Source organism: Aplysia californica, unplaced genomic scaffold (genome assembly GCF_000002075.1).
Source record: "Aplysia californica isolate F4 #8 unplaced genomic scaffold, AplCal3.0 scaffold00804, whole genome shotgun sequence".
NCBI lineage: Eukaryota > Metazoa > Mollusca > Gastropoda > Aplysiida > Aplysiidae > Aplysia > Aplysia californica.
The window spans coordinates 187,785-215,651 of NW_004798074.1; the positions used below are offsets into that span (position 1 = coordinate 187,785).

A 27,867-nucleotide genomic window follows, 5' to 3' on the forward strand; every position below is an offset into this window, starting at 1 on the left:
GAGAGCATTGAATTGCGATCATTGATTCTCAGGCGTGGGCTACGCACGCATCCACTTCACCAGTTCTACAGTAGGCCTAAAGGAACGATAGACAGCAAAAGCAACAAGACCGAAGAAAAGATGGCTTCCAACAAAGAAAAAAGGAAATACAGGCTTTTCACTCGAATTGAAGACCGAGATAATCAACGAAGTTGACAAGAAAAGGAAGACTTCTCTAAAGCACAAATTCTATGGATATGGAAGGGAGGTTATGTGGATTTAAAGAAATTTTTCTGTAATTTAATCCCCTTTGCATTTTTCCTCTGGAACCAAAAGTCCCGCTATAGTCATGCTCTACTTTTACTGCATAAGCTAACTGCACTGTATAGCAAGAAGCAGACTTTATTACAACACTACAAATGGTCAGGCTAGCAGCAGCATTCACATCAACTTGTACAAATTGTTGAAGCAACAACAATAACACTGTAAAATAGTGGTTAGGGTCTACAAAACCCTGCTGGAACTGCACATATAGAGATCACTTATACAATACAGTGGATGGAAGAGCATGAGTGGTATTTCATGGAAAGGCTCTTCGTCCTTGCACTTGCACACAAGAAATGTCAGTTCAATGACCTGAGTGGGAAAGTTATTTTTATAGAGTACCCGGTATCTCGACTGGGTTGAAGCAGCCTGTCGGAACTGTGTATTATTCTTAGAGTAAGTTAGAGTGCTGAAATCATTTGTATGATTTTTTTTTTTAAATAGTAAAGTGATGGAATCTCTAGTTACACATCTGATATATGTATATATTTCATCATACCCTACAACTGCAAATACATGTACTGCCCGTAACATACATCACAAAGCTAACGTATAGCAAACATTTCAAGGTTCAAAATTTTTTTTCTTGTACGTGCATATTCTTTGTATTCAAAAGACACATACTTATCAAACTTCGTGCACAACAAAAAAAATATTTTTGCATCCTTTCGATTTCGCTATGTGCGTGCTAGACTCTAGATATTTATGCAGTTTGGAGGAACAGCACACATAGAATCAATCTTCCTTTTTTTAATGCAGTGAGAGTTTATGAGCTATTCTGGGAACATACATATGTAGTGTGACGGCACAGATTCACTAATCTTTGGACACAGTGACAAGAAATTCATCTGTTGGAGAAAATCTTTAGCTCAAACGGCAGAATAGTTCAGAAAATGTCATGGTTTCTGGTAACCTGAAACCTGCTTTCCCGCAGGCCCAAGTTTGGTGACCCCTGGTCTAAACTGTGTCGATGGGGGCGTAAAACATTTACAATAAAAGAGGAAAGCTGAGCAACATTGAGCATGTAAAACCACAGGCAACTGAACATTGCAATCTAGTGTATATCAATACAATCATAAGTTAACATTCATTAAGACTTGTAGGCCTACTCATACAAATGCAATGCAAAATGGAACATATCTTTTAAAACAAAAGAAGCTATCGGGGAAAATTGTCCAGTTGTCCGAGTTATTTTAGAACACAAAGAGAAGGATTAATAATTATTTTAAAAGGGAAAAACTAGTCACATTTGACTCAAAAACAAAAACTAAACCCCAGGATAACTGTACAAGTACAGTGGAACTCGGATTTAACGAGAACTCGGATTCAACGAGATGAGATAGATTCCCCGTTTCTTTTCTTCTTTAAAATCAATAAAAATAACCCGGATTCAACAAGCACTTAGATCAGCGAGCTCGGATTCAACAAGGTCGCTTCCAGGGTGAACAGCCCCCGCAGACGTGGCTTTGCCCATTTTTCTCCCGGAACGAACTTTATCTATTCCCAGGAACCATCCATTGCACCTGCATCGTGAACCATTATTCACTTAGCCGATTGCATACGACCAACCAGCGGCCTTTTTTCATACAATGTATACCAACACCGCACGTGTCTACTCTGGCGTGTGTCGGGGTCGGATGGGCGGCCTGCACACGTGTGGCTGTGTGTGCGTGTCCGGGGTGAGGGGCACATGCGGGCCGGGCGTTGAACATCGCAGATACAAACGCGTCAGTCTTTTTTTACCTCGGCAATTGATCATTATTACAATGATAAGCTAATCTTGACGTAAATCTACGTAATGAATTGTGCGCTGGTCTATGGAATCAAAAGTTACCGCATGCTAGGCTCCACTCAACAACACAACTTTTTGGTGAACAATCGAGATGACACAGGCGTGTGCATTTGAACAAATTGGTCTTTTTTTTTTACACAGCTCATAATATGCAGGCATTTCAGGCACTACTTGTGACTTCTCTTTATACATTAGGGCCTACTTGCTCAGTGCCTGTAATTAATCTACACAAAACCTCGTGTTGGCTATAACGAACACTCGGACTCAACGAGATTTTAGGTCAGGCCCGGCGACCTCGTTGAATCCGAGTTCCATTGTACACAGATGAAAACTTCCCGTCAAAACACACAAAACCTAGCTTCCAGCCTTGATAATTTCACACCTCCCTGAAACCTCAACTTATTACAAGCAGGACACACTGTCCTCACACCTAAACTTATGGCACATGACAAGCACTGTTCACATATCTCAACCAACCTTGGTACGTAGTGGGCACTGTTCCCACATCTTGACCTAATCACGTAGTGGGCACTGCTCCCACATCTCAACCTATGGCACACTGTTCCATACCTCGACCTATGGCACATAGCAAGCACTGTCCCCACACCTCGACTTATGGTGCATAGAAAGCATTATTCTCACACCTCAACCTATGACACATAGTGGGCACTGTTACCACACCTCAGCAACAGGTGATGTTTGTTTGTGTACGAAGACAGAGAGAAGCACTTTTTCCAAACAATTCAATAATGGTCATTTAGTGCTGGGAAAACTAAGAAAGATAGACAAAGACAACAGAGATGCTGTGCAGATACACTTCTCTTCCACTTATCCAGATCATAAACAATCATATAAACAAGTCAGGTGAGGAGCATGCCTCTTTAGGATCAGGATATATTTCTTTGATGGAACAGAGATTACCATCTTCACAAACGATGCTTGCCTGACCAAAGGGCTGTGGGGAGATCGGGGACGTAAACAAATCCTCTGAGTTTTTGTCCTCATCCTGTTGAACAACATCCCTCACAGCCTGAGCCACACCTGTATGTCCTGTTGGCCTCAAGGAGTCAGGACAATGACTCCTGGGTGTAAACAGTGCTTTGGGAGTAAGAAGCCTCCATCGATGTGAAGCAGTACTTCTCTCACTTGTAGTCACAGGACTGTGGTCAAAGGTCACCAAACTAGAGGGGATCGCCATGGAGGTTATTGTTCGGTGCCACAGGGAGGATCTATCAGTACATGACACAGAGACGCACCCAGGGACAGACTCCGACACAACAGACGGAGAAAACAGATCAGGGGAACTGACATCACAAGTCACACAGGGTGAATTTCCATCATCTGTCCCAACCAAGGAACAACCAATCTGACTATACTCAGTGGTCATGTTGGAGCTTCTGTCAGAAAACAAATCCTGGGAAGAACACTCACCAGCTACATTGTCAAGTGTTACTTGTGGCTTCAGGCATGACTTGAGCTGGACAGCAGGCGACACATCACGTACATCTGTCACATTCGAAGTGCCAGAGCAGCTTGAATTGTTGTGGTAGAAATGTAGCTGGTTGCTTATAGAAGAAAAACGCACCCTCTTACAAACACTCAGCTTACTGTTCTGTTTAAGCTTATCACAGCTGAGACTATCTGGGTCACTGGAGAAAATGGTGCTTGTCTCATTGACATAGGAATATGAGGGTCGAGTTCGATTCTGAACACTTTGCGAACCAGGTTCATCCGTCTGTTGAGAACCTCCAGGAGAAGCGAAGAGATCCATAGACTGGTTACAAAAAGAGAGTCTGACGTTACACAGGGGAGGGTTTGAGGACTTCTGTAGTGTGGTTGATTGGATGTTACAAACAACAGGAAGTGGGGAAATAGCTGAAGGAGCTGCAGTGTGACACACAGACATGTGCGATGACTCTAGAGAGTTCTCATAATGATACTGGGCAGTTGTAACTTCAGCCACACCCCCGTTAGACCCAGATTTTCGAAAACCACTGCTGATATCTGGAGTTACAAATTCCAAAGATGAATCAGGTCTGTCAGCTAATGAGCCTGACAAAAAATTCTGACACAACTTACGACTTTGTCCCCTGACGCAAGTGACCTCAATTGGATTCAGAAATTTAGTCCTTGAGACTTCTGACCCATTTTTGGCAGAACCATATAGTGTCCTGCATTCATTTTGATCAATTCCTGCAGAAGGCAATCTCAGGTGGTCAAAATCAATATTTATCTCATCAAATGATAAAGACTGCTGCTGTAGAATGTGGCTAGAAACACAATCATTTGTGTTGTCTGTCTCTCCGCTTTTCTCCCTCCTGTCTCTGAGATCACACTGCCAGCCATCCTGCGCTCCGGACTGTTTCACAACCACAGACAGCCTTTCTTTAGCTTTTCTCTGAGAGTCGAAGTTTACGATCCCTTGAGCAGTAGGCCTACCAATACCGCCACGCAATTTAGTATTCTGAATGCGACCGAGTTGCTCACTGGTCATCTCGAGATTATGCTTAGAGGGAAAGGGGAGACAACTAACACAACTTCTGCCCTCAACTCCATGATCAACCTGAGAAGAAACACATGAAGCTGGCTCACAGTCTTCCAGAAACTTCCACATGTCTTCAGATTCTGGTGGCTCCACAGCTGAGCACAGAAAGTTGTCAGTGGACTCCAGTGTCTCGCAGGGGGATATTTGAGCAAGCGTGGGGCAAACAGCCTCACCTGACTTCCTGGTGACATGAGATGTCTTCTTCTTCTTCCTGTCCTTTCGAGTACAGTGTCGTCGTAAAGTGACATTGGCAGAGATACTCTGAGCATACGCGTCTGTAAGGCGAGTCTCGTCAAAAAGTTGTGAGAAGTTTCTTTCTCTGGCATTGTCCTCCTCATTGTCACATTTGCCTCTAGCCATGTCAGTATTGTCATCAGAGGGAGTTACCATTGCCTGCAGGGATGTAGTCAAGCTGTTGTAAGCACAAGGCGCTAGGCCTTGTGAAGAAATAGAGTCACAAAAAGTTCTCATGAGACCACTAGTCCATACTCCGTTGTGCCCAGAGGGAGCATCCACCCCCTGGGGAGACTTTATGACATCACAATTATGATTTCCTTCTGGACCCCCAGCTGGTTCTGTGCTGCCATCAGAGGGCTCCCTTGTCACTTGTATTAATGTTGTAGGATCACAAATATTTCTTCCTAAGCCACCAGACGACTTTTTATTACCACTAGACTGAGCTTCTTTGCTAACAGAGAGTGTCCCTGTCATTTGCACAGGCTGCACATTATCATAAGCACAGGCTGCCATGAAAAGATCAAAATCTTCTGACTCCGGCATTTCCTCCAAACTGGTGTGATGACCACCCATTGGACTAATTGCCGCCCCCAGCAAGTTCAGTCCGCCACCAACATCACAGCTGTCACGACCACCAGCAGGATCAGAAGGCAGTTGCTGCAATGTGGTTGGAGAGTGTTGCAACTCCAGCTGTTTCTTCAGAGAAAGGGTTTTGCTCTCACAAACTGTTCTCACAGAAACATTGTGTTGGTGGTCACAAGTAACAGCAACAGGAGGGTTGGTCGTTTGAGAGCAGCTGTTATCTTTTGCAACCGGAAAACAAGAAAAATAATTACCCTGAACACTAGTTGTTGAGTTCCCACCACCCATATTACAATCATGGTCTTCATTATCAGCAGAAGTACTTGTCTCTTTAAGATCAGTAGCGGATTTCTCATTATGAATGGTAGCAGTACTTTCTTTAGATGACTTAAGATTTGTTTTCAACAACCTGTAAAAGTCAGAGGAATACATGTTTTTATTTTTTAGCTGTGGAGAATCCTCAAACCCATATCGGTCGCTTGATGATTCAAAGTGGCTTCTATCCTGAGTCCTACACAATACCGATAGATCCCCTCCACATGCAGCATGCGTAAAGATAAGGGCAGATGCATTCTGGGAACAAGACAAACTGTTTCTCAGAACCTCCATAGAAGAGCAGGTCTCTGCATTTTTTAGACGGAGCTGGGGGCTTCCTTTAGACACATCCTGGACAATTTTTGAATCATGTGTCAGCCTAGCTTTTGATCTGTCACCACCAAACTTGTTATGGCACACACCAGACATTTTACGCAGCCGTCTAAAGTGATTAGTTTTGCACCAAGTCTGTCCAGCTTTCCAACTTTTCTTTCTGTCATCTTTCTTTGCTCTTTCACTCCTCATGTTCTCTTGGTTAGGCTGAGCCTTTAACACGCCTGCGTTAACTACGTGACTGAACTCATGTCTTCGGGATTTTATCTGATCATGTAAAGAACACGACTTGTCTCTCCCTATATACTGGTGGGTATTTTCTTTACCTCTCAAGTTTTGCAGATCCTTCCCTAATTCTCTGTTGATTAACCTCACTGACCTCCTTGGTCCACCATCAAAAGTATGTACATGGCAGGTCAAATGGTCATGTAAATCAAGGACATCGCCTGATTCCCATCTGCCATGACCTAGGAGTGACCTATCATTGGAATGTTGGCGATGGCTACAGGCATGGAGACAGTTTTTCTTTCTAAAATCATCCTGCGATCTATCACAAAAGTCATTTGTCTCTTTATCAAGCTCAAGGGGAGTCGATGGCCCAGTATATCTGAAAGATTCAGAACTGTTCCTCCAATTTGGCGAAACTGACTTAACGTTTAAGTGGATACGTGAATCTGAAAGGTTCTGAGACTTTGGTCTGTCTATGGACTCAAAGGAAACAGAGCTGAGTCTTGAGTTGTCACAGCTGAGAGCTACCGAGACATGGTCAAGATCACTGGGAGAGGAACGTGACGACAGGACATCCGAGACCTCTGGACTGAGTGGACAGTGGCTAACAGATGACTCAGTCAGCTCCAGGTCTGGCCTAGCCTCTCTGAGAAAGGAATGTAGCAACAGAGACAGCTGGGCCTCGTCTGAGCCACTGCTGAGAACAGCGTGGTTGGCGTCTTCTCTGGCAAGCACAGCCATCAGAACATCCAAGTGATGACTAACGGTTTGTCTCGTCTGTGGTGATGTCTGGGGCAGGACTTGAGTAGCCACAAAATTGTTCCTCATGTCTGCTCCAACTCCCGTCATTTCTATAATGTCCTGTAGTGTGAGTACTGAGTGATTCCCCTTGTCCTTGTCTACAGACCCAGCACCTGTCACAAATATACATGATCTAGTGAAAAAGAACATATAGATATGAAACACAAAGAGTGAAATGCAAAGAACATAATTCAAATAAAAAAAGGGAATCATTAGTGAAGAGATAAAAATAAAACGCTTGCATCTAATGGGAAAAGTAAGTAGTTTGATTCCCAGTTCATGGAAGCATTGTTGGTGCACAACTAGGGTTTTACTTGACAGGTCTCTTTATCTCTAAATTCTAACCTAAGTGTGATAGAGTTTCTAGCCTTCTGAGATACAGACAATGCCAGTGCAAAATACATCAATGCAGTTGTAGCTGAAGTCACTGAAAGTCAAAGAAGAGCAGGCTGGTTAAGTCTGTTTGCCCCAGAAAAAAAAAATCCTTGAATCAAGCCCTATCTAAAAATGCTAACCACAAGCACATGGTTTAATACATAGTAAGAGTAACTATAAAACAACAAATGGTTGCCTGAAAGGAGAGGGGTGCTGCTTCTAAGCAGGTACAGAGAGGATGCCACCAGCCTCCCCCTCCCTACTAAAAAAAAGACCCCCTCTCCCCCCGAAAAAAAACAAAAAACACAATAAACAATCAAAAACAAAAAATTCCTCAAAACGCAACCCCCCAAACCACCCTATCCAAAAAAACCCAAAAACGAGAAATACATGCCTGCTGCGCATCTCGGATTAAGAGGGGAGGAGATTTTCAAACCAAACACAAGAGTTCTCCCAGCGAACGTCTCTTCCACAGCAGCCTTGACGGTGTTTGTCGACAAACTGCCCAGCTGGTTCTCAAGAGGGCAGACATACCTAAGGACAAAAATTATCAAGACTGAAAGGTTCAGTTGTGAGAAAACATCAGTCTGCCGATGGATTTTTTGGTGCTAAGCTAATCAATACAAAGGTGTTTTTTAAAATGAAATTTCCTTGACAAAAAAAACAAAAGTATATAAACTCGCCCAAAAAAGTCAAGGATCAGCTTGTGTTTTCACCTGTCAAATTCAAACTTTAATATCTCACAAATCCGTTATGATCAGTCAACCAAACTTGGCACACGCACTGACGACTAGACACAGTTTGCCTGTAGAGCAAATTTGCCAGCACCAGCTTCATAGCGACGGCGCAGGGCATTCTGAAACACAGCCGAAAAGCATGAAAAATGGGCTAAATTTCTCTGACTCAGCAACATTGGCATAGGGACTGTTAGCTAAAACTAAGCTTGGCATGTGCTAAACAGATGTCTTAGCTGTGAATATTGCTCACTTACAACCCTTTATAAGCCGGCGTTTTTCCTGCCATGTTTCATTACAACACTATGGTCCAACAACACTCGCTGCCTGACGTCGACAGAGGACGAGCCCTTACCTGGCTCCAAGATGGCTCCACGTTCCCAGTTGTTGCACATCGATTTGGGGTGTCTCCATCAGTCATATAGAGGCTGCAAGAACGATGGCGAGCGACCGGAAGGGTCCTGGACAGGCCTCGACCAGGACCGCCCCGTTTGACCAACAACAGCGTCGACCGGTTCATCGTCAAACAGGCCGTGACGTCACGAACCACCTCTGCAAACTGGATCAGGGACCAACTACGGGTGACAGACAATGTCCATGAGAGCGAGGAGACGGTAAGGAACCGTATCCGTAGAGCCAGGTTAGCTTCTTGTGTCCCTGCCAGGTGCCCAAGGCACACGCCGCCCAACAAAGCAGCTCGCCAGCGTGGCCTGCTCGCCAATAACAGTGGACACATTGTCAGTGGGACCAAGTAGTCTTTTCGGACGAATCCAGATTCAACCTGTTGCACCCAGACAGGCAAGCCCACTTCTGGAGGCGTCGAGGAGAGCTGTTCCACCCTGAGTGCATCCAGCAGGTGCCGCTCTACTTTGCAGGGTCCGTTCTGGTGTAGGGAGGCTTCTCAGCTCACCACAGGACCCTGTGTACCATATACAGGGTAATTTGACCTCGGCAAGGTACAGGGAGGAAATCCTGCGTTCCCTTGCTGTTCCTCTCCTGAAGCAGATTGGACAGGCTGTACTGCAGGACGACAACGCCACGCCATATCGTGCACGCATCGTGAGGGACTTCCTGCTGCAGCGAGCTGTCACCTGCATGGACTGACCAGCTTGTAGTCCCGATTTGAACCCAACAGAGAACATTTGGGATCACATTGACCGGTGGATAAGGGACAACCACCCTCCTGCCCAAAACCTTCAACAACTCTTGGGCTACCTCGTCCAGGAGTGCAGAACCAACCCCAACAAGTTCTCCGAAGGCATGTCCTATCCATGCTTCGACACTGTGCCGAGTGTTTGATTAAACAGAGTGGCTACATCCACTATTGACAATGTTCATGAAGAACTTTGGCTGTTCAGACTTTTGAAATCCGACCAGTGTGACTTAAACTCATTTTATATAAACTTCTTGTTGTTGTTGAAATCTGAAATTGTTCACACTTAATCTAGAGAGTCGAAAGCATCTTTTGTGAAAAAATGAATAAATTCAGTTAAACTGTTCTTCAGCAATCTTTCTTTGAATTTTTGTTCCTTGACTTTTTTGTGCGAGTTTATTACCATATACATGAATTATCTTAATACAGATGAAATTGTCCACGACCACTCATTGTTGAGGAGGAAAGTAATAATCTTAGACAGGCGGACATCTTGGACAGTGTCATTATAATGTAGAAAAAGGGGTATAATTGGAAGTGGTCAGTTGTGCTTGCTGGTGCTTGTCTTGGACAAGTGGCTGTTAGAGCAAGTTCGACTGAATGTCTTAAATGGAGATCAGAAACAAATCCACAAGGAAAATTATTGAAGGACAGGGGGAAAAAAACCTCAGTACAGTGTGAGTGATGACGAGGATCTCAAGAGTTTTAAAAAATATGACCAAATAAATTAATTACGAACAATTCCTTTTTAACGGTGGAAAGAAGGAGTTCTAAATTATATTTATTAATATATATTCATTTCATGCGTTTTAGCCATGCCATTACTTGTTACATTCTTGGTATGCAACCTCGACCAACTGCAAGACTTCTTAGAAATTTACAACAACCTTTTTAGGTTTGAAAACTTTACTTCCTGGAGCCAGAGAAGCAAGCTACTCAGTAGAGTCCTAAATCACATTCATGAATTTCAAGATTTAGATCTAAAATCTATACCATCCTTAGAACAAAGTCAATCTGATCCATCTGTAATTATCAAACATGGGTCATCAACACGTGCTGAAAGCCTATCAAGCAAATTACTCTTTGTACTAAGCCCTTTTGGCTTATTCTTTTCCAAGATTATTTTTCAACCATTTTAAAGACAGACTGCAAAAAACAAAAAAGCCAACTTTAAAATTTCTCACTGGCAACTTAATGTTTATCAGTTTTTTCTTGCACTTATTATATGATCTGAATTTTGTATAAGTGTCTTCAAAAACATAATAATAATAGAGCATGAGCTCAGAACAAGCCAGAAGTTTTACTTTACTTTTGATGTTGATAACTTTGTGTCTGTAAGTCTATCATAACATACAATCTAATCAGCTATGCCTCTCAAAGAAAAACCAATAAACAATGAAAAAGAGGATTTGAACAGAAGTCCATGATGTGTGGATAGCATAACAACTACAGTAGTCTCCGCCTAAACGCACAGTGCTCGGGAGGGTTCTTCAACGTGTGTTTATACGGAGCGTGTGTTTGCATGCACCTTTGCAAAGGGAGGAAGGGACGCAGTCATTTCATTGCCTTGATATTCTAGTGACCTCCCTTTGGGGTGAGGGTCACTTTTTGCCGATAATATGACGACACGTGACTGTCTTGTGAAGGATTCCCCGACTGCGTTTATGAATACAAAGGCGTTGAATGGAGGGGGGGGTAGAAAGACAGTCTCATTGTAAATACTAATGTAATGAATATTCACTATAAAATGCCAGGAACAACTAAGAGGAAACTGTTGGAGATAGTCATAGTCTCAAAGATCTAGTCATAGAGACAACGGCGCGGCCACATGGCTTTCCAGGCACCACCCCCTGACCGTAAATTCACGGACGACATCAGAATCATAGATCTCTACATTCAGAGAAACATTTCTCTTGTGATTCTTTGAACAAGTACGTTATAAGAATATAAGTTCTTCGAGCGCAACTGATTAGGCTTACTTGGCTAATCTTAAACCCTATTGAGGCCTATCTAGTGTTTCACTGCATTCACGCGTGTTGCGCATCAGGCCTAGGTCTAATTAAACATTACACGCAGTCACCCAAACACCAATCAGAAACCTTCTCTCAAAGATGCATTTCCAGTGACCAATCAAAAAACAGTACAGCTGCTACAAGCAAACAAAATGAAATTTTATGAGAACCTGTGTGATAATAATACAGTGTAAGTAAGCAGATTACTTTTGCTGGAAGTCTGAGGCTGGTGTTCCAAAAAACAGATTGAGCATGCCTCCAAATGCTGTCACAAAGCTCACAGCAGAACCATCGCACACAGCCAAACACAGACGGTATCGGTATGAAATCTCTGACTGAGTGTACCAAAAGCCACATTTTGGACATGTCCTGAGGAGGTAAAAAAAAAAACCCCAGTGTCAATGATACAGCAAACTGCTATGTACTTGAGAAGTTGGTAAAATTTTTAAATTAAATCAAAATTGGGTTATTATATATCTGAGTGACCTAATAATAAAATAAAGGATATATATGTAGCCTTACTTAAAAATCTCAAAGCTATTGTGGCTATGTGTTACCTTAAAATTATCAAACACCTCACTCCCTTTACTAAGTTTACAGGGGCTACATGTGCAGCCTTAATAAAACATCTCTATAAAAGCTTATATTTATATTTGGGCCACATATTAGCCTAAATTAATCAAATATTCCCCCCCCCCTCCAAAGCTTACAGGTAGCAAACAAAATAAAAATAATTTTATTAGTAACTGACAACCCCCAACAGCAACAGGCAATGGTTGTTTATAAACAAAATTGAACCAATATAATAACATATATTATATATTATATATATATATATATATATGCATGCCTAATTAACAAACTCTATAATAATTTAATCACTGAAGATGCTTTGGTTGAGCACAGCGGCAAAACTGAACTGAAAGATAAAGATGTAAAATTTGCCGTAATGAAATGAGTCACACAAATACAGTGGGTGTCGCATTCAACGAGGTCACATTCGACGAGAAGTCGGCTCCAACGAGACAATCCTTAATCCCCGATTTTTTCCTTTATATCTCATTGTAAATGTACATCAGCTCCAACGAGGTTGTAAACAGAGCGGAGTCGCTTTCAATGAGGTCTCGATAACTAAATAAAAGCAATTAGCGGCCCCAAAAGCGAAGAATTTTTCTCCTTTCTCTCCACCTCACGCGAAGCACAAGGCATATCCTCGATTCCTAACACATTGTATTGCTAGATCTAGTGTGCCACTTAATATGGGCCCCAAAGCCAAGAGGATGGGCGAGGTTTAGTCTGCGGTAGGGATGGGAGGGGGTGGATGGGAACGAGATACGGGCTGTGTGAAACTGGATGAACTCTGGAAGGGTAGGTCTAGATCGAAAACTTCGTTATTTTCAGTTTTCTTTTCTTCCCCCGATCACTGATCAGAAAATCCAAGCTCTCGCCTTTACTTTATGTAGATCTAGGCCAAAGTGTGAGAGGGTGTTTCCACATGAGAAAGTGTTCCGGATGAAAAAAATTTTTTAATGCAGAAATGACGGTCAGAACACAGCTCAAACTCAAACACGCGCACACTGATGCTGTTTGAGATTATCGTCATCAGGGGGAACAACTGTTTTAATTACTGGTATTGGCACATCATGCAATATAATAACTTGTCTCCTTTCTTTTTTCCTAGCCTTAGTCACGTTCAACGAGAGGTCGGATCCAACAAGGACAACAAGCCAGTCCCGGCAACCTCGTTGAATGCAACACCCACTGTAGTGGTTTTGTTTTGTGGGCGGGGCGGGTAGTTATTAAGAGTGGGGGGGGGGGGGGGGGGGGGGACATGGCAGCTGAAGGCTATCTCAGTTATTAGCGGATCAAACGTTATCAAATTTCATACATACAACAACCACCATAATAAAAAGGAGAAGATGGAGATGGATTGGACAGGTTCTGAGAAGAAAACCAGACTCTATTGTGAAGACTGCCCTCCACTGGACATCCGAAGGACGTCACAAAAGGGGCAGACCCAAAGTGACCTCGAGACGCACAGTAGAGTCTGAAATGAAGTCCTGGAATCATTTGTGGGGAACGCTGACCAAGATGGCCCAAAACAGACAGAGCGGGAGATCCTTTGTTGCTGCCCTAAACGCCAGGTGGCTTAATGGGTAGTAAGTAAGTAAGTAAGTAAGGAGTTTTGAAATCCGCAATCAAATTTGAGAAAAACATTTTGTTTCCATGGACACAACGGCCATATTGGATTTTGTTGACATGTCTTACGTAATTAATATAGCACTTATTTCTTAAAGAAATACATTGTTTCTTTGCATGCATCTTGGCAAACAATAGATCTACAAATCTGTTTCATGAATCTTTCCTAATCATACTACAAAATTTTTAATGCATTTTTTCCTGAAGTAGGCTAGTACTCACATTTTTTTTTAATCCGTGAAAATCTACACTCCAAACACCATCAACAAAAAACTATTCCATATTATATTATCCATATTATATTAAAAATTCATCACAAAATTTTTTTAGTATTACATCTTTTCTTCATTCTGTGAAAATGTCATGAAGATTGGATGAAAAATGGTGGAGTTATTTTTTAAAAAGTACAGAAAAAACAAGATTCGAGAAAACAGGCAATAAAGAAAAATAAAAGATTGACTTTATGAGGAAATAGTGATGACAAACATGCCCGGTATGGGAAGAAAAAAGGATTTAGGAGGTTCTTTTGTGGTGAAATAGTTGTAAGAGAGGCTGAAGAAGCTAAAAATGCCTATAACTTAAAATGCATAGTTTTGAGCCCAATCGGGACTTTCGGGATGCCGTTCCCCTCGCACTAAAGGTTACAGTATATGTTAATGTAGCCATAATAAAAACTTTGTAGATTTAAATTCATTTAACATCTGTCCCTGAAAGAAAAAGATAAAAAGATATATAGTATTAATTATAGAACCCTCATTCAGTTGAGAACAGAACTACTACTTACTACTAGTGAGATACGACAACTGTATCAGCTGGATTGAAGCTGCTATAGATGACATAAAATTTATTTGCTTTCCACTAACCCTTGTGTAAGCTTGGAGTAACATTCTGGACATGCAGCATAAGTCACTGATCCCTCCAGAACATCTATGACAGTCGCAGACAACAACACACGTCGTTGCATGGCCATCTCTGAACAGTCAGTCCCAAGGCTGGAATTTCCCCCTCATCATCACGAATGCATCACCCTGCAAGGAAGGCAGTTACACTCAAAATTGATTCAGGGTCTCAAAAAGATAATCAACATCAAAAGTCAAATATATATAAAAAGAAGCTTCAATTGCCTTGATTTTTTTAGCCTTTTCACAAGGATCATTTTATTATTTTTTTTTAAATTATAAAATATAAAATCAATTTCTATATATATAATATAAATTAAATGAAACTTTTATTCCAGTAGGGAAGTTTGGTTTCCAATTATTCCAGAGGGAACTTTCGTTTCCAATGGCAAAAACTTTGAAAAACAATCAAAGCACACACACACACACACATCTGTAGTAAAGATAGAAAACTATATTTGAGGTCTCTCTTCTTAAAATCATTTTTGACACATGATGTTATCATGTTGTGGCTACTCCCCCCTAATATTGACCATTGGCCCCACAACAAAGACTACGAATGTGCGTAGTCGTAGTAGGTTATCAAGTAAGTTCCGAATGATGTGAAGATGTCAATTAGACCTTTGCCTTATTTACAGTTCATCAACATTGCTTGCATGACAATATGAAATACCACATTAAATAATGGCACACAATAAATCACCGAGTCCACTGATTGCAGGAGTAGACTACAAAAAGAAAGTTGGTGAACTTGAAAAATGCAATGGCAATGGTCTAAATACAGTCATACTCAGGACAGACAGGACCGACAGTTCATCACTGTAATACATCAAAGTTCCTGTAATAACAGAGGCTGTTGTAAAATGGAATGGACTGTACAAATTTATGAGTAAAATTCTCAGATGGCAGAGAAAGAATTATAGATCTATAGAAGGGAGAAATTTATAAAAGTGACTCCATTCGGACTCGAGTCTGAATAGACAAAAATTATATTTGGACTCTGAATTGAGTCCAGCATGATGTCCGTTCCGACTCTTGTTCCAAAATATTTCTAGAGTTACGAACATTTTTCGAAAATAATGATAACAGTCGAGACGTGAGCTTTACAGTTACTTGATCTATCTAAACTGGCCCTCTCTGTATTATTAGTATGAAACAGAACGACTCAGCACAGCTCCAACAAGTAGAAGAATATTTGGGAAGCATCTTCACACATGATGGGTGTAAGGACAAAGAAATAGAAAAAAGAACTATGAAGGCAAATGCAGTGATCGACCTACCAGATAGCACCCCAGCTCAGTCACAAGAACATCTAAACCGAAGTGAAATCCCAGCTCATCAACAGCATCTTCATACAAACATTAACATACCAGTACCAGTGCCAAACATGGTCTCTAAAAAAGGCACAAGAAGAAAGAAATTTTAAGCAATGCACGCGAAATGAGGCATGACGTGTCTCCGCAAAACCATCAACGTCACCAGAAGAGACTGGCATTAAGAAAGAAAACTATTTTTCCCATTTTCCGGTAGAGGTAGGATGCAGAGGTTTTGTAGCAACAAGCGCCCGTAAGTGGATGAGAGTGGCAGGACTTACTGCAAAGAAAAGCAACGAACTCACAAACTCCCTTCAGGAGACAGCAGAGAAAGCCAGTCATTGGATCTGGTTGAAGCGAGAGGACTCAAGCTGGAATGAATCCTAAAGTTGGCAGCAGAGGAAAACAGTCGAACTAACATGGAGACCTCACATCGGTGAGGGGGCTCGGTGCGTCAGAAAAGCTGTAGAGAGGAAGAGCCCGAAACAGCGACGCATTCTCTCCTGATGATCTCCATGCTAGAGTCCGGGATACGGAGCGTTCGACGGTGAGCAGTGCTTACGGCTGTTTAGACTACGTACATATCTACAAACTGGAATACCACCAGTAGCCAGTAATAAAATTCATAGAGCGTCAAAGAGTCAAATGGTTTGAACATCTAACCAGAATGCCCCAGAAACGACTAACGTCTAAAGCTTACAAGGTGATCAGTGGCGGTGGGTGGACCAAAATTTGGGTGGGGCTTAGGCTGCTTCCAGTTCTTTACCACCAAATAGCAAGCAATAAGATATAAGAACTAAATAGTGATGATTTTTCTATACTCACGGTGAGCCACGGCAGTTTGAGAACCATTCAAACGAGAAGAGTTTCCTTTGTTTTCCATCTCTTTGTTCTTCGTTAAATTCTTGTTGATGGTGGGGATGAAGCCGATTCACCTCCAAATTTCCTCTAATTAGTTTTCGTGTGATGAAAGAGTTGCCGTAAAGGGGTAAAAGTAGTTCGACCTGAATTATAACTGTTAAATCTCAGCGGCACAAACACAAACATGCACACACAGCACTTCAAACATAATACTTCTATGAGCTGGATTAGGTCGTGTAGTCAAGAAAGTCGAACGCACCCAACAAAGAACCAATGAGCTCATAGGTATTTGTGTCAGTGGGGGAAAGTGTGTCGTAAACTTTCACCCGATTGTCAGGGCTAGGAGAGCGTGAGCCCTGTGTACAGTGTTATTTTTTCCCCAGTCTTCTACCTTTTTACAAGAAGAGTTTCATTAAGGACGGACTGTGGGAAAAGGGCTCATCTTCGCTGAGCCCTAGAGACATTTGATTGGCTGCTGGGTTACTATAGTTGTAAGCGGTGACAACTGTCAACAGTGATTGGATAAGCGAGCAAGCTGCCAAGTTGATCACTCTGTGTTCATTGCGTGCAGTCATAACGGTTTCAACTGCTAATTTCATTATGGAGAAACTTTCATTTCCTTTGGGATAGAGTTGGGGGTGGTGGGTGGGGAGGGGGTAGGGGCTCAAGCCCGTGAGCCCTTCACTACCCACCGCCACTGAAGGTGATCTTGTAGTTCCGTTCGTTAAAGTGTTAAAAAGGCTTCGTAAAGTTAAAGTCCACGATCCATTTGTTTACATCCAGAGAAGAAATCCAGAAATCTTGTTGACCAAATACTCATAGGCTACACCAAGAGTAGGGATGCAACCTTACTGCAAAACATCAAATTAGGATAAAATTCAGGGGGGCATGCCCCCCTGACAGAAACCCCCCTACTCATGACTTCAACAAACGAAACTACAACAATATCTTACAGCACCCTAGATCTAACTTAGTAGAGTCCAGCTTTAAATCAAGAGGAAGACCAAGAAAGACCTGCGAAGTGGCTAGCCGTACTTAAAGTACGGCTAGACTGAGAGTCTAGCCGTTTAACTTAAGTATGGCTAGACTGCCAGTCTAGCCGTACTTAGATCTAGGTTTGGCCTTATCGATTCAAGCCTGTTAAGTACACAGGTCTCATTAGATCTAGATCTAGATCTAGTAAATTATTCAAGTTGAAATAACATGCAAGTCAGTAAGGCACCTTTTGGTTTTGTCTGAAATACAAATACTTTTGTAGGCATTGCAAACTAAAAATTTCGAAAGTGGCTATTCTCACCCGCCCAGAAGTTCTCGCAAGATCTACTCCTCCCCTCTTCTCTCTCTCTCTGTCTCTTTCTGAATACTGTCTATCGGTGTGGACGATCAAATTGACCAAAACAAAGTTTAAAAATGATGTTAAAACACAAAAGTAAATTAATTTGGTTGTCTACAAAGATGCTACGGCTATTTAACTTTTCGAATCGAGCCGAACTACGCGGGTCGCCATTTTGTTTTGTTCTCTCTCTTTCTCTCTCTCACTCTCTCTCTCTCCACTGCCCACAGACAAAATTGTACGCTTTTAGTAGGCTACAAGTACAGTTGTAATGGAACGTTTGTTCACAGCACAGAATTCTACAATTTTTCTCTTATCACAGTGTAGAATTCTGTGGTTTAGGGTAAACGCAAAATTTGTTGACACGCGCACCGGGTGAGAATAGCCACAAGACCCGCCTGCACTATTCTCACCCCGGGTGAGAATAGAGGTGGCCAAAAATTTCACAATTCAGCCATCAATATTAAGTCTTGTACGGCTAGCCTGACAGTCTAGCCGTCCTTAAGTATGGCTAGCCTGGCTGTCTACCCGTACTTAAGTACGGCTAGATTGCCAGTCTAGCCGTACTTATCTTAGAAAGGCCCTATTAACATTAGAAAACAGGAGGTTTTAAAAACTGTCATTAAGGCACCTGGTCTTGTCTCAAATACAAATACTTTAGTGTCTTTAGGTACTGCACACTAAAAATGTATACTTACAATTCAGTAGGCCTATTTTTTGTAAATGGTCAGTCTAGCCATCATATTAAGAATAAGTACGGCTAGACTGCCAGTCTAGCCGTACTTAAGTACGGCTAGACTGCCAGTCTAGCCGTCATTAAAGTATGGCTAGCCTCTTCCAAAGGGGGTTAAAAAGGTCCTGAACAACATAATCTACGTAGATCTATCTGATCTAGAATCTAGATTAGATCTAGATCTAGATCTAGATCTAGATCTAGATCTAGATCTAGATCTATCGCTACACTACACAGTACAGTAGATTCTACACCCAGCACAGGACCGAAACCTGCACCTCCCCTCGACATCCTACTAAGTACTAAGGCAAGGATACCAGAGGAAGGAAAGAGTTAAGTAAAGTTTACAAGTATTGACCAAAAAAAGTTGGCCTGAGTCGGCCCTGACTCTACCACGACTGGAACAAGCCTAGATTCCTTGATCAAGATCTGGACTCTAAAATTCAACAATCAACATCATGAAGGAAGTTTCAAGGAAAGATTGAATTGGTTGGAGACGAGGAATCGAGGAAGGAGAATTCGTATTTAGCGGCCTGTTCATCATTCGTTTATTTGCTGAACGTTGCAATTTTCATTACATGTATTTTCCGGGAGGCCATAATGTATAATGTACACAGTTTTATTATTTTTTAAATAACTTTATTTCAGCTGTTAATGGATTCAAATTTATTTATTGAAAAAATTAGTCCAACGAAATAAATTTGCATTGCTTTAGAATTCAATTAAAGCAGAAAAATAGTTATATTTCTAGATCTACATTGAATGAGATACAGATAGATAATATAATAAGAAGACCTCCCGTTGTTTCTAAACAAAACAAAATGGCGAACCCCGTTGCACCCTCGACGTCTGTTATAGATGGCCAAAATAGTAAACAGAAATTTAAAAAGATGCCATCTTACAATTTTATAGAATATATGAGACTGATCGTCAGAGATGGAACATATGGTACGTATGCAGCCCATTTATGGATGAATCATCTTACCGTCAGGCCTAGAAGGTCCCATCACTCAACAGTGACAACCAACAGGCTGCTTGTCTGGCGGTACAACTTTTAACTCTTATCCTGCGTCTGTGCCCAGATGCGTATCTTATCAGCAACCGATTACGTCGGACTCGCTGGGCAGGCCGCCGGGGTCACTCAGTGTGTACTGTTGGTGTACAGCGCGCGCACCGGGAAACGTGTGTTTTCGCCATGAATACCGCGGGAGTGTGTTAACTGATGATGAAAATAACGCTCTATCCTTCATAGCATTCTATTTATAAAGTGTTACAAACACATGAATAACCCCCTCTCACAAGCTGATAAGACATTACGAGTAGTTATGCCCATTTGAATAACCTTTCTGGAGGCTCTTGTTGTTATGAATGACCTGAGATTCGAAAAGGGATAATTTAGGTCAATTTCCAAATGTTTTACACTCAAATTGTTCTTTGTACCTGCACAAGGGTATTCAAAACTATTAAACAAGCTCATTTTTTATCAGGTAGTATCATTTCATACAAAATCAAGCTCATTTGAAATATTTTGTATAGAAAAATGAAAATCTTGTTTCCTGACTATCCTTTCGAGCTCCTCTTGTCTAAGTGGGTCAATTTCTTCTATAATTTCATTGGACGAACATCTAGAGCTATCAACTTGGCATGTTTTGAATGAGACGTATGCCTCGATTACGAACCAACGCAGGTGGTTCTAGAAGAAGGCCACAAACGCACACAAACTCAAGCAGACTGACGCACACACACTTGACCTGCGTGAATGGGGATCCGACTCGGGACCCGAATGACATGTAAGAGGATGCGCGCTGCGCGTGCGCTGAGCCAGGAGCTACACTGACTCGGGACCAGAACGCAGGCGAGGTGCCGAAATAGGCTTATCAGGCTACATAAACCCGGCTCCCGCAGGATGAGGGTTAAGAATCTGGGTCCCGTCTGTTTAGACTAGGCACAAGGAGTTTAAAACTAATGGAGCCTCCTCTCTCTCTTCGCGGCGCCACGAGCAGTACGCCGCGGTGGGGATCAAATATATGGCAGCCGAGTGTGGGCTAAATCTCGCACTGTGACGTTTCTTTTTATAGAATCTTACCGGGCTGGGCCACGTTGTGGGGGTGGGCGGGGTGGGGGAATGCACGCAAGGAAGAGGGGATGGGGCAGGGATGAAAGAGGAGGGGCGGGCCTTGGGAAGGGACGAAGGAGAATGGGAAAAATTAAATAAAAGAGAGAGAGAAAGAAAAAGAGAGAGTGAGAGAGAGAGAGACAGACAGACAGACAGAGAGAGAGAAGAGAGAGAGAGATTGTGATCAACTGACGGGCTGACGGATAGTGACAGGGAGAAAAAAAGATTCTGTGTGTGATACAGACTGTTCAATTCTTTCAGAGTTTTATGTTATAATCTAGTTTAAAAATCAAAAAGATGTGTAAAATAAGAAGTAAACTTGTCCAAGTAACATAAAATTATCAAACATACCAAATTATAAAGATAATCTTTCAATATGCTAAAATATTTTAAAAGTATTAGAAATGGATAAAAATATACTTTAAAACTGAATTTAAGATATTATGATTGCATGATTCTCATAACTAACTTTATGTGTAAGGAATAGCGAACACAACAGAGGGTCGATGCCAGCTTTATCTGATTGCTAACAGTATGTCTTGGTCTATAAATAATAATATTATTGATTACAATAATTTTGTTTTCTGGTTTTCACAAAGTGGAGCGCACAATGATTTCAAATATTTAAAAAAAAGAGATAACAGCACCTTTGGAGGTGTGATCGCATGCATGAGCGTGGATGACCTTTGAAGGTTTTTTGGTTTTTTTGTTCAGTAAAGTATGATATGGAGAGCAGCGTTTTTAGTCCCATATTACACTCCGGGGGGGGGGGGGGGGGGGGGGGTAATTTATCTTAGTGATGACTCTTGTGTATTAAAATTTGTTGTTGCTTTGTTTGGTTTATTTTTTAACAGCAGAATCTTAACTGAACCGGAATTATTGATTGTGGGATCTTAGGTGAAGACTACAACAATAGAAAACCGAGTATAGTTCTATCTAACAAGACTCAAACTCTTATCCACCCCACCCTACCCTCTCCCCTCATCTGATGTGGTTTGGTGTTTCTTTAACATAGAAAATATTCATCATTATTGTTGTTGAGTATTGATTTCCTATCCTAATGGAGCCTCTAGATATATCTACATTTAGACAACAGTAGCATCTAATTTGCACACACAATGGAAAGCAATATAAATGTATAATATGTATATACATACACACACATAATAATTATATATATACACTTAATAATTATATATAATGTATAAGAATAAGAATACTTTTAAAAATTGAGTATCTCGGTCTTTCTGCTGGGGTATTGTATCCCTTTCAGCCTGGGTTGGCCTTGGCAGGTAGCGCTGGACCGCCAGCCTGTTATGAATGTTAATGATCTAAATTGGGTTGCTGGGGGCATAAAAACACTTTCATTCAAATGTTTTAAAAGGAAAGCAACTTAACTGTGAAAACTTTGGTCCACTGCAGCATCATATCGGTTCTTACACTTAAATACAACACAGATGAAAGGCATTTTTACTAATTGACTTGCCTAATCTCAAGGACTTCGGAATAAAACCTTCTTTCTTATCTAGATTTCAGTGCGTAAGTCGGGCATTCGCTCAGCGCAGGTAGACCACAGTTCCGCCGCGAGAGAGGGCTCCTATCAGGCGTGCGGTGCCGCCCACAGAGCATCCTCCATTACTTTTAATCTCCTTGACTAGGCATCATCCACACAGAGTACTGGATATCGATACTGACAAAAATATTCGGTATCGATGTTCTATCAGTAGATCTAGATCCAGCCTACAAAATGAGCATTAAAAATTCACTAGTTATTAACAGGGGAAGGGGGGCAAATAAAAACATGGAGACGGGGGGGCATGCCCCCCTGAATTTGAACATAATTTGATGTTATGCAATTAGCCTAGATTTGATAGGCTATCTCTCCATATCGGCACGCTCATCAAAAAGTAATCATTTAGAACCAGAAGTAATCGTCCGTGGTGTCAAAACTAATTATCCCCAAGGGGGACCCAGATTCTTAAGTAGTACCGTCCTGGCTTCCCCTGTACTTACCAACTAACTTACTGTTGATTATTAACGTTGCCTGCAGAATGCACAGTTTGCAGACTACGAAGGCTGATCAGTACTGATGTCTCCATTAACCCATCATCTCTTTAAGACCAAGTTTCATGCTGTTGCGAGCGTCGTAAATCCTTACTAAAACTAAAGACTAAGTTTAAACCCTCGTCATGCAGGGGCTGGGTTTATGTCACCCGATAAGCCTATTTCGGCTCCTCGCCTTCATTCTGGTCCCGAATCAATGTAGCCCCTGGCTCAACGCACGCTCACCGCGCATCATCTTATGTGAAATTCGGGTCCCGAGTCGGATCCCCATTCACTAGCAATGCCAATGAAAATTTAATTTTCCACTTTAGTCCTTTTTTATTTGGTACCTAAGAAAGAATTTTCAATTCTAAGAATTATGCTTCTTGAATTTTAAGAATCGGTTTGTAAATAAAAAAGTTATGGGGTTGTAAAGGTCGGCAAAATATGGATGACCCACATTATAGGAAAATACTCCTAAAAAGTGGACCACGCAGTAGCAGATTCTGTAAGAAAATCGATGATATCTCGGTAACTAATCGGAGTGTTAGAGAGAAACTTGGCTACCCGATGTGTTTTTGGGTGTAGAAATCATTTCTGCAGTCAGATTTACTACCCATTTCGTAGTTATTTTGTTATAATTAAAATTTTGGTGTTTCTTATTACGATTTTGCAGAAAAGGGGTGTCGGGATGAGTCCATTTTATTTATAGCATCGTTTCACAACTTGGGATCTTTAAGAATATATGTCGGCAGCGTGACTAAATAATTGCAAAGCTTTTTATGATGACTTTAGACCATGCCAACTGTAAAAGATAAGTTAATTCAATCTAGCATGCCGTACAATTAAAAATTCATTTTCCCCGTTGAGATGCGAACACCCCGAGACGAGATAACCTCGCCTCGGAATACCCCCATTGCGATGTTACAGGGGAACAGAGAGAAAAACAACCGGATGTGCACGCCCGCCATTGCCCTATTTCAAGTGACCAATGAACGGGCCCGGAACAGTCATGCGGGGATTTGTAGGTCACAAACATTTGCCGCGAGAGTGAGGGGAAAATGGCCGGTCTCCATGTGAAGCCGCTTTGGATAGGGGGGTAGTCGTAGATTTACGACCCAGAACGTTCAAATTTAGCAATGCCCACCGATTTTTGGCCCCCGCCACGGGGGTGTTTCGTGGGACAAACTAACGCAAAGGTTGTTGTCTTCAACTCGCTCTCACGCCGCTTCTCAGGAATGGATATGAATGAAACTTGGCAGCCAATCAGAAAAGAGGTCAATCTCATAGTATGCAGTTTGACAACATTGTACCCATCCTAGAAGCAGTTCTGGGGTAAGCACACACTTGGACTCGTCCTGTGTGCTCTGTTTGGAAAAGTGAGGCATTAAGATTGTTATTAAAGAGTACGGTACTTATTTAGTCCAGTCTGGGAAGATAGTGCGTGCGTGAGTGCGTGCGCATGCATGTGTATGTGCGTGAGAGAGAGAGAGAGAGAGAGAGAGAGAGAGAGAGAGAGAGAGAGAGAGAGAGAGAGAGAGAGAGAGAGAGAGAGAGAGAGAGAGAGAGAGAGAGAGAGAGAGAGAGAGAGAGAGAGAGAGAGAAGGGGGGGGTGTAAATATGTTACATTTATAGTATGAGTTGTAGCCTACACATGCGAAATATTCCCATGACTTGTAAACTATATTATCTAAACGCATCTTAATCTACCACACCTTAGGACACTGTCCAACAATGGATATACACAGAGACGATCTTATTTTCTATAACAAAGTATGCATGCTTTTACAGTGGAATCTTGTTATAACGAGAGAGAGGGGACCGGAGCAAAATGTCCGTTAAAGCAGGATTCTCGCTATAAGGGATCCAGTAATAAATTCAAGGGAAACTGTAAAGTAGGCCTAATCCATGAGTTTGGTGTTCTGTTTATTTTCTTTTTCTATCTCCCCTGATGATGACTTTGTTTCAACATGACCTCTAGGTCTTACTTGATCAAAAATCAAATCAGGTTTCTTTCTCTAGCGCTAGATCTAGCGATGTGGACTGACAGCTCAGCATTGGCGATCAGAAAGAAAGGGCTCTAGGCTAAGTCGCCAGCTGTATTTTCCCCCACCCCACCCGGTGGTGCATTCTGTCTGCTTGCGCACGTCACACATTCGCTCCATCCATCACATTGCTGTGACCCCTCCATCCCTGCATAGGAGAAGTGAGAGGCATGGTATTGGTAGGCCTTCATAATCTAAACTAGGCTTACGCTGGCCTATCACGCGATGCGTTCTGCTTGCCTGCGCATGCCACACCCTCCCTCCTCAGTCGCTCCGGCCTTCATTGTTCACACACGTGGACTCTCCCATTCTTTGTTTCGCTAGATCACCAACTAGTTTCTCAACTAGCGAGGTTTTACATTATGTATAATTGGCCCATGCACTGTGCACAACAACAGCAATATTCTGCTTTAACCGACTCGCATGTTTGTTTGAAGGCGCTATAGCAGTATTTTATTTACAGAGGTAAAGAAGAGAAAAAAAATGGGGTTTTAGAATAGTGTCTTTATAACAGACTTCTCGTTTTTTTCCGGACTCGCTATAAGTGGACTCCACTGTACACACAAAATCTGTCAAATGAGCTTGATTTTGTATGAAATGATACTACCTAATAAAAAATAAGCAGACCTGCCACTCATCCCGATTTAGTCGGGATATCCCGATTTTTTGCCCCAAATCTCAATCCTCCCGATTTTCCCGATTTCGATCGCGTGTATCCTGATTTTTTTGTCCCACTCTCTGTTGTGCTGGATTTTTCGAAAAACTTACTCTGCCTTCTCCTTTATCGTGGGAAGCACCTGTCGAACTTTTTGTCAGCAGGAACTGGGAGCACTATTTCCCGAAATATCGATGCCGCATTTAGTAGTTGACTCACCCCAAGTTGTGTGTGATCCTTGCGTGCACTCAGAATTCTCCGATGATAGCCTGGTAACTGTTACAATTTGGGACATTTAATAATCGATAATATTCGTAGCTCCGCTGTTACTTTCAAAACAAGCCTTTGTCCGAGGTCTGGTAACTGCGCGTTCACATCAAACACTCGGACGAGCAACAGTCTTTCTAACCCTTACACAACTAACTGTAACTGTGCTGACAAGACTAACATACGGCCGTTGTCGTTGCTTTAGTCTGAACGCATTATGAGGGATAAGAGATTGTTGGTATTTGTAGGTATATTTGGTTGTCGGCCGCCGTTGTTATCCTAGAAGTAGAACGACTGTCGCTCATCCGAGTGTTTTGTGTGAATGTGCAGTTAGTCGGACCCGTTAGTAAAATTGTTTCAATCGCGCATTCGCGTCACGTGACATGAGTATTTCGGGACTTATTGGTAGGGGCGGGGGGAGGGGGGGGTATAGACACTTGGACAAGGATGCTTCAGGATTTACAAAAAGTAATAACTCGCACGCACGCACACACATGCGCGCGCACACACACCCACGCGCACACACACCCACACACACACACACACACACACATACGCACGCAAACAAACAAAGACACACGGAGGGCATTTATAGTTAGGCCAAGAAATTTATGGACACCACTGGAAAAATTTGAAGTCAGCTTTGGCAGTCACCTTGCTGATTTGCTGTTGATCCCGATTTTTTTCACCAAATCCCGATTTTTCCTCCCTGAGATCCTGATTTTGAGGTTTCATAGAGTGGCAGGTCTGAATAAGCTAGTTTGATAATTTTGAATACCATTGTGCAGGTAGAAGGAACAATTTGAGTTCAAAACATTCGGAAATTGACCAATATTATATCCCCTTTCGAACCCCAGGTCTTATATCTCATAACAACTAGAGCGTGTAGAAAGGTTTAATTAAAATGGGCTTAACTACTCGTAATGTTTTATCAGCTTGTGAGAGGGGGTTATTCATGTGCCCGGAACGTCCGACGTAATCGGTGGCTGATAAGATTCGCATCTCAGCACAGATGCAGGACAAGAGTTAAAGTAAAGTCTAGAGTCGATGTGGCCGACCGCTGCGGTGACCCCAGCGCAGCAGTTGGTCTAGTTTCGGCAATTTTTCACTTACTACTTTTATTTTTGTAAATTTAAAACTGCAGTGATGTCCCTTGTGCTGTTTCGTTTCTTTCTTTCTGGATCCATTGCGGACACGTGGCAATTTCGAACCAGGAAGTTGAAATTTTGTCGTCGTACCAATTTTGACATCGCTTTTTGAGTTTTCAGGTGTGTTCACACTTTTTATCACATATTCAAAGGGTGTTTACTTAATGATGTTTATTGTTATTTATTTAGTGGATAAATGGCTACAAATGATTTTGCAACTTGGTGTGTTGCGATTCGTGCATTTTTAACGTGTTGAGAGAAAAGGCCGCGGTAAGGGCACTATGACAAATTCTTTGTGCCGCAGTGCTGCCGCGCTGGGTTTAGGGGTCAAGAGAGTGAGAAAGAAAGAGAGAGGGGGAGAGAAGTGCACCACATTGTTTTAGACAGTTTACTGATGTTGCTGTATTCGTTTGAGTGTGAGTGTGTATGTGTTTGTGTGTGTGTGTGTGTGTGTGTGAGAGAGAGAGAGAGAGAGAGAGAGAAATGCCTTACATTGATGTTTTATTGTAAACCTGTTTCCATTTGTTGTCAGTTTTTTGGTGTTGCTATATATTCATTTGAATGCGTGCCATGTGTTTGTAAATGTGTGTGTGTGTGAGAGAGAGAGAGAGAGAGAGAGAGAGAGGGGGGTGGGGAGGGGAGAGAAAGAAAGAGAGAAAGAGAGCGACAGAGAGAGAGAGAGAGAAATATGCATAACATTGATGTTTTAGTGAAAACCAGTCTCCATTTGGAATCAGATTTTTATTGGTGTTGCTTGATTCATTTGAATGCGTGCATGTGTTTGTAAATGTGTGCGTGTGTGTGTGTGAGAGAGAGAGAGAGAGAGGGAGAGGGAGAGAGAGAAA

General features: G+C 42.0%; 2 protein-coding genes across 3 annotated transcripts in view; one reads left to right on the plus strand and one right to left on the minus strand.

The window, feature by feature from the left end:
• Window positions 1-2,336: 2,336 nt before the first annotated feature.
• Window positions 2,337-19,271, minus strand: LOC101847533. 2 transcript variants are annotated; one of them, XM_005109674.3, is made up of 5 exons: window positions 19,142-19,271; window positions 14,473-14,637; window positions 11,618-11,779; window positions 7,906-8,045; window positions 2,337-7,249 (listed from the first exon to the last, which is right to left on the minus strand). In XM_005109674.3, exons 2-5 carry the CDS (start codon window positions 14,577-14,579, stop codon window positions 2,943-2,945), a joined length of 4,716 nt encoding a protein of 1,571 aa, XP_005109731.1. In that variant the 5' UTR covers window positions 14,580-14,637; window positions 19,142-19,271; the 3' UTR covers window positions 2,337-2,942. The 2 variants fall into 2 exon arrangements, with proteins under 2 accessions (XP_005109731.1, XP_005109733.1); XM_005109676.3 differs by lacking the exon at window positions 19,142-19,271 and adding an exon at window positions 16,647-16,682.
• Window positions 19,272-19,509: 238 nt separating this feature from the next.
• Window positions 19,510-27,867, plus strand: part of LOC101848080 (PGAP2-interacting protein) — a 25,925-nt gene continuing 17,567 nt past the window's right edge. Inside the window, exon 1 of the mRNA XM_005109677.3 lies at window positions 19,510-19,696. Coding sequence (XP_005109734.2) covers window positions 19,570-19,696 — 127 coding nt within the window. The 5' untranslated portion in view covers window positions 19,510-19,569. The remainder of the gene's footprint in view (window positions 19,697-27,867) is intronic.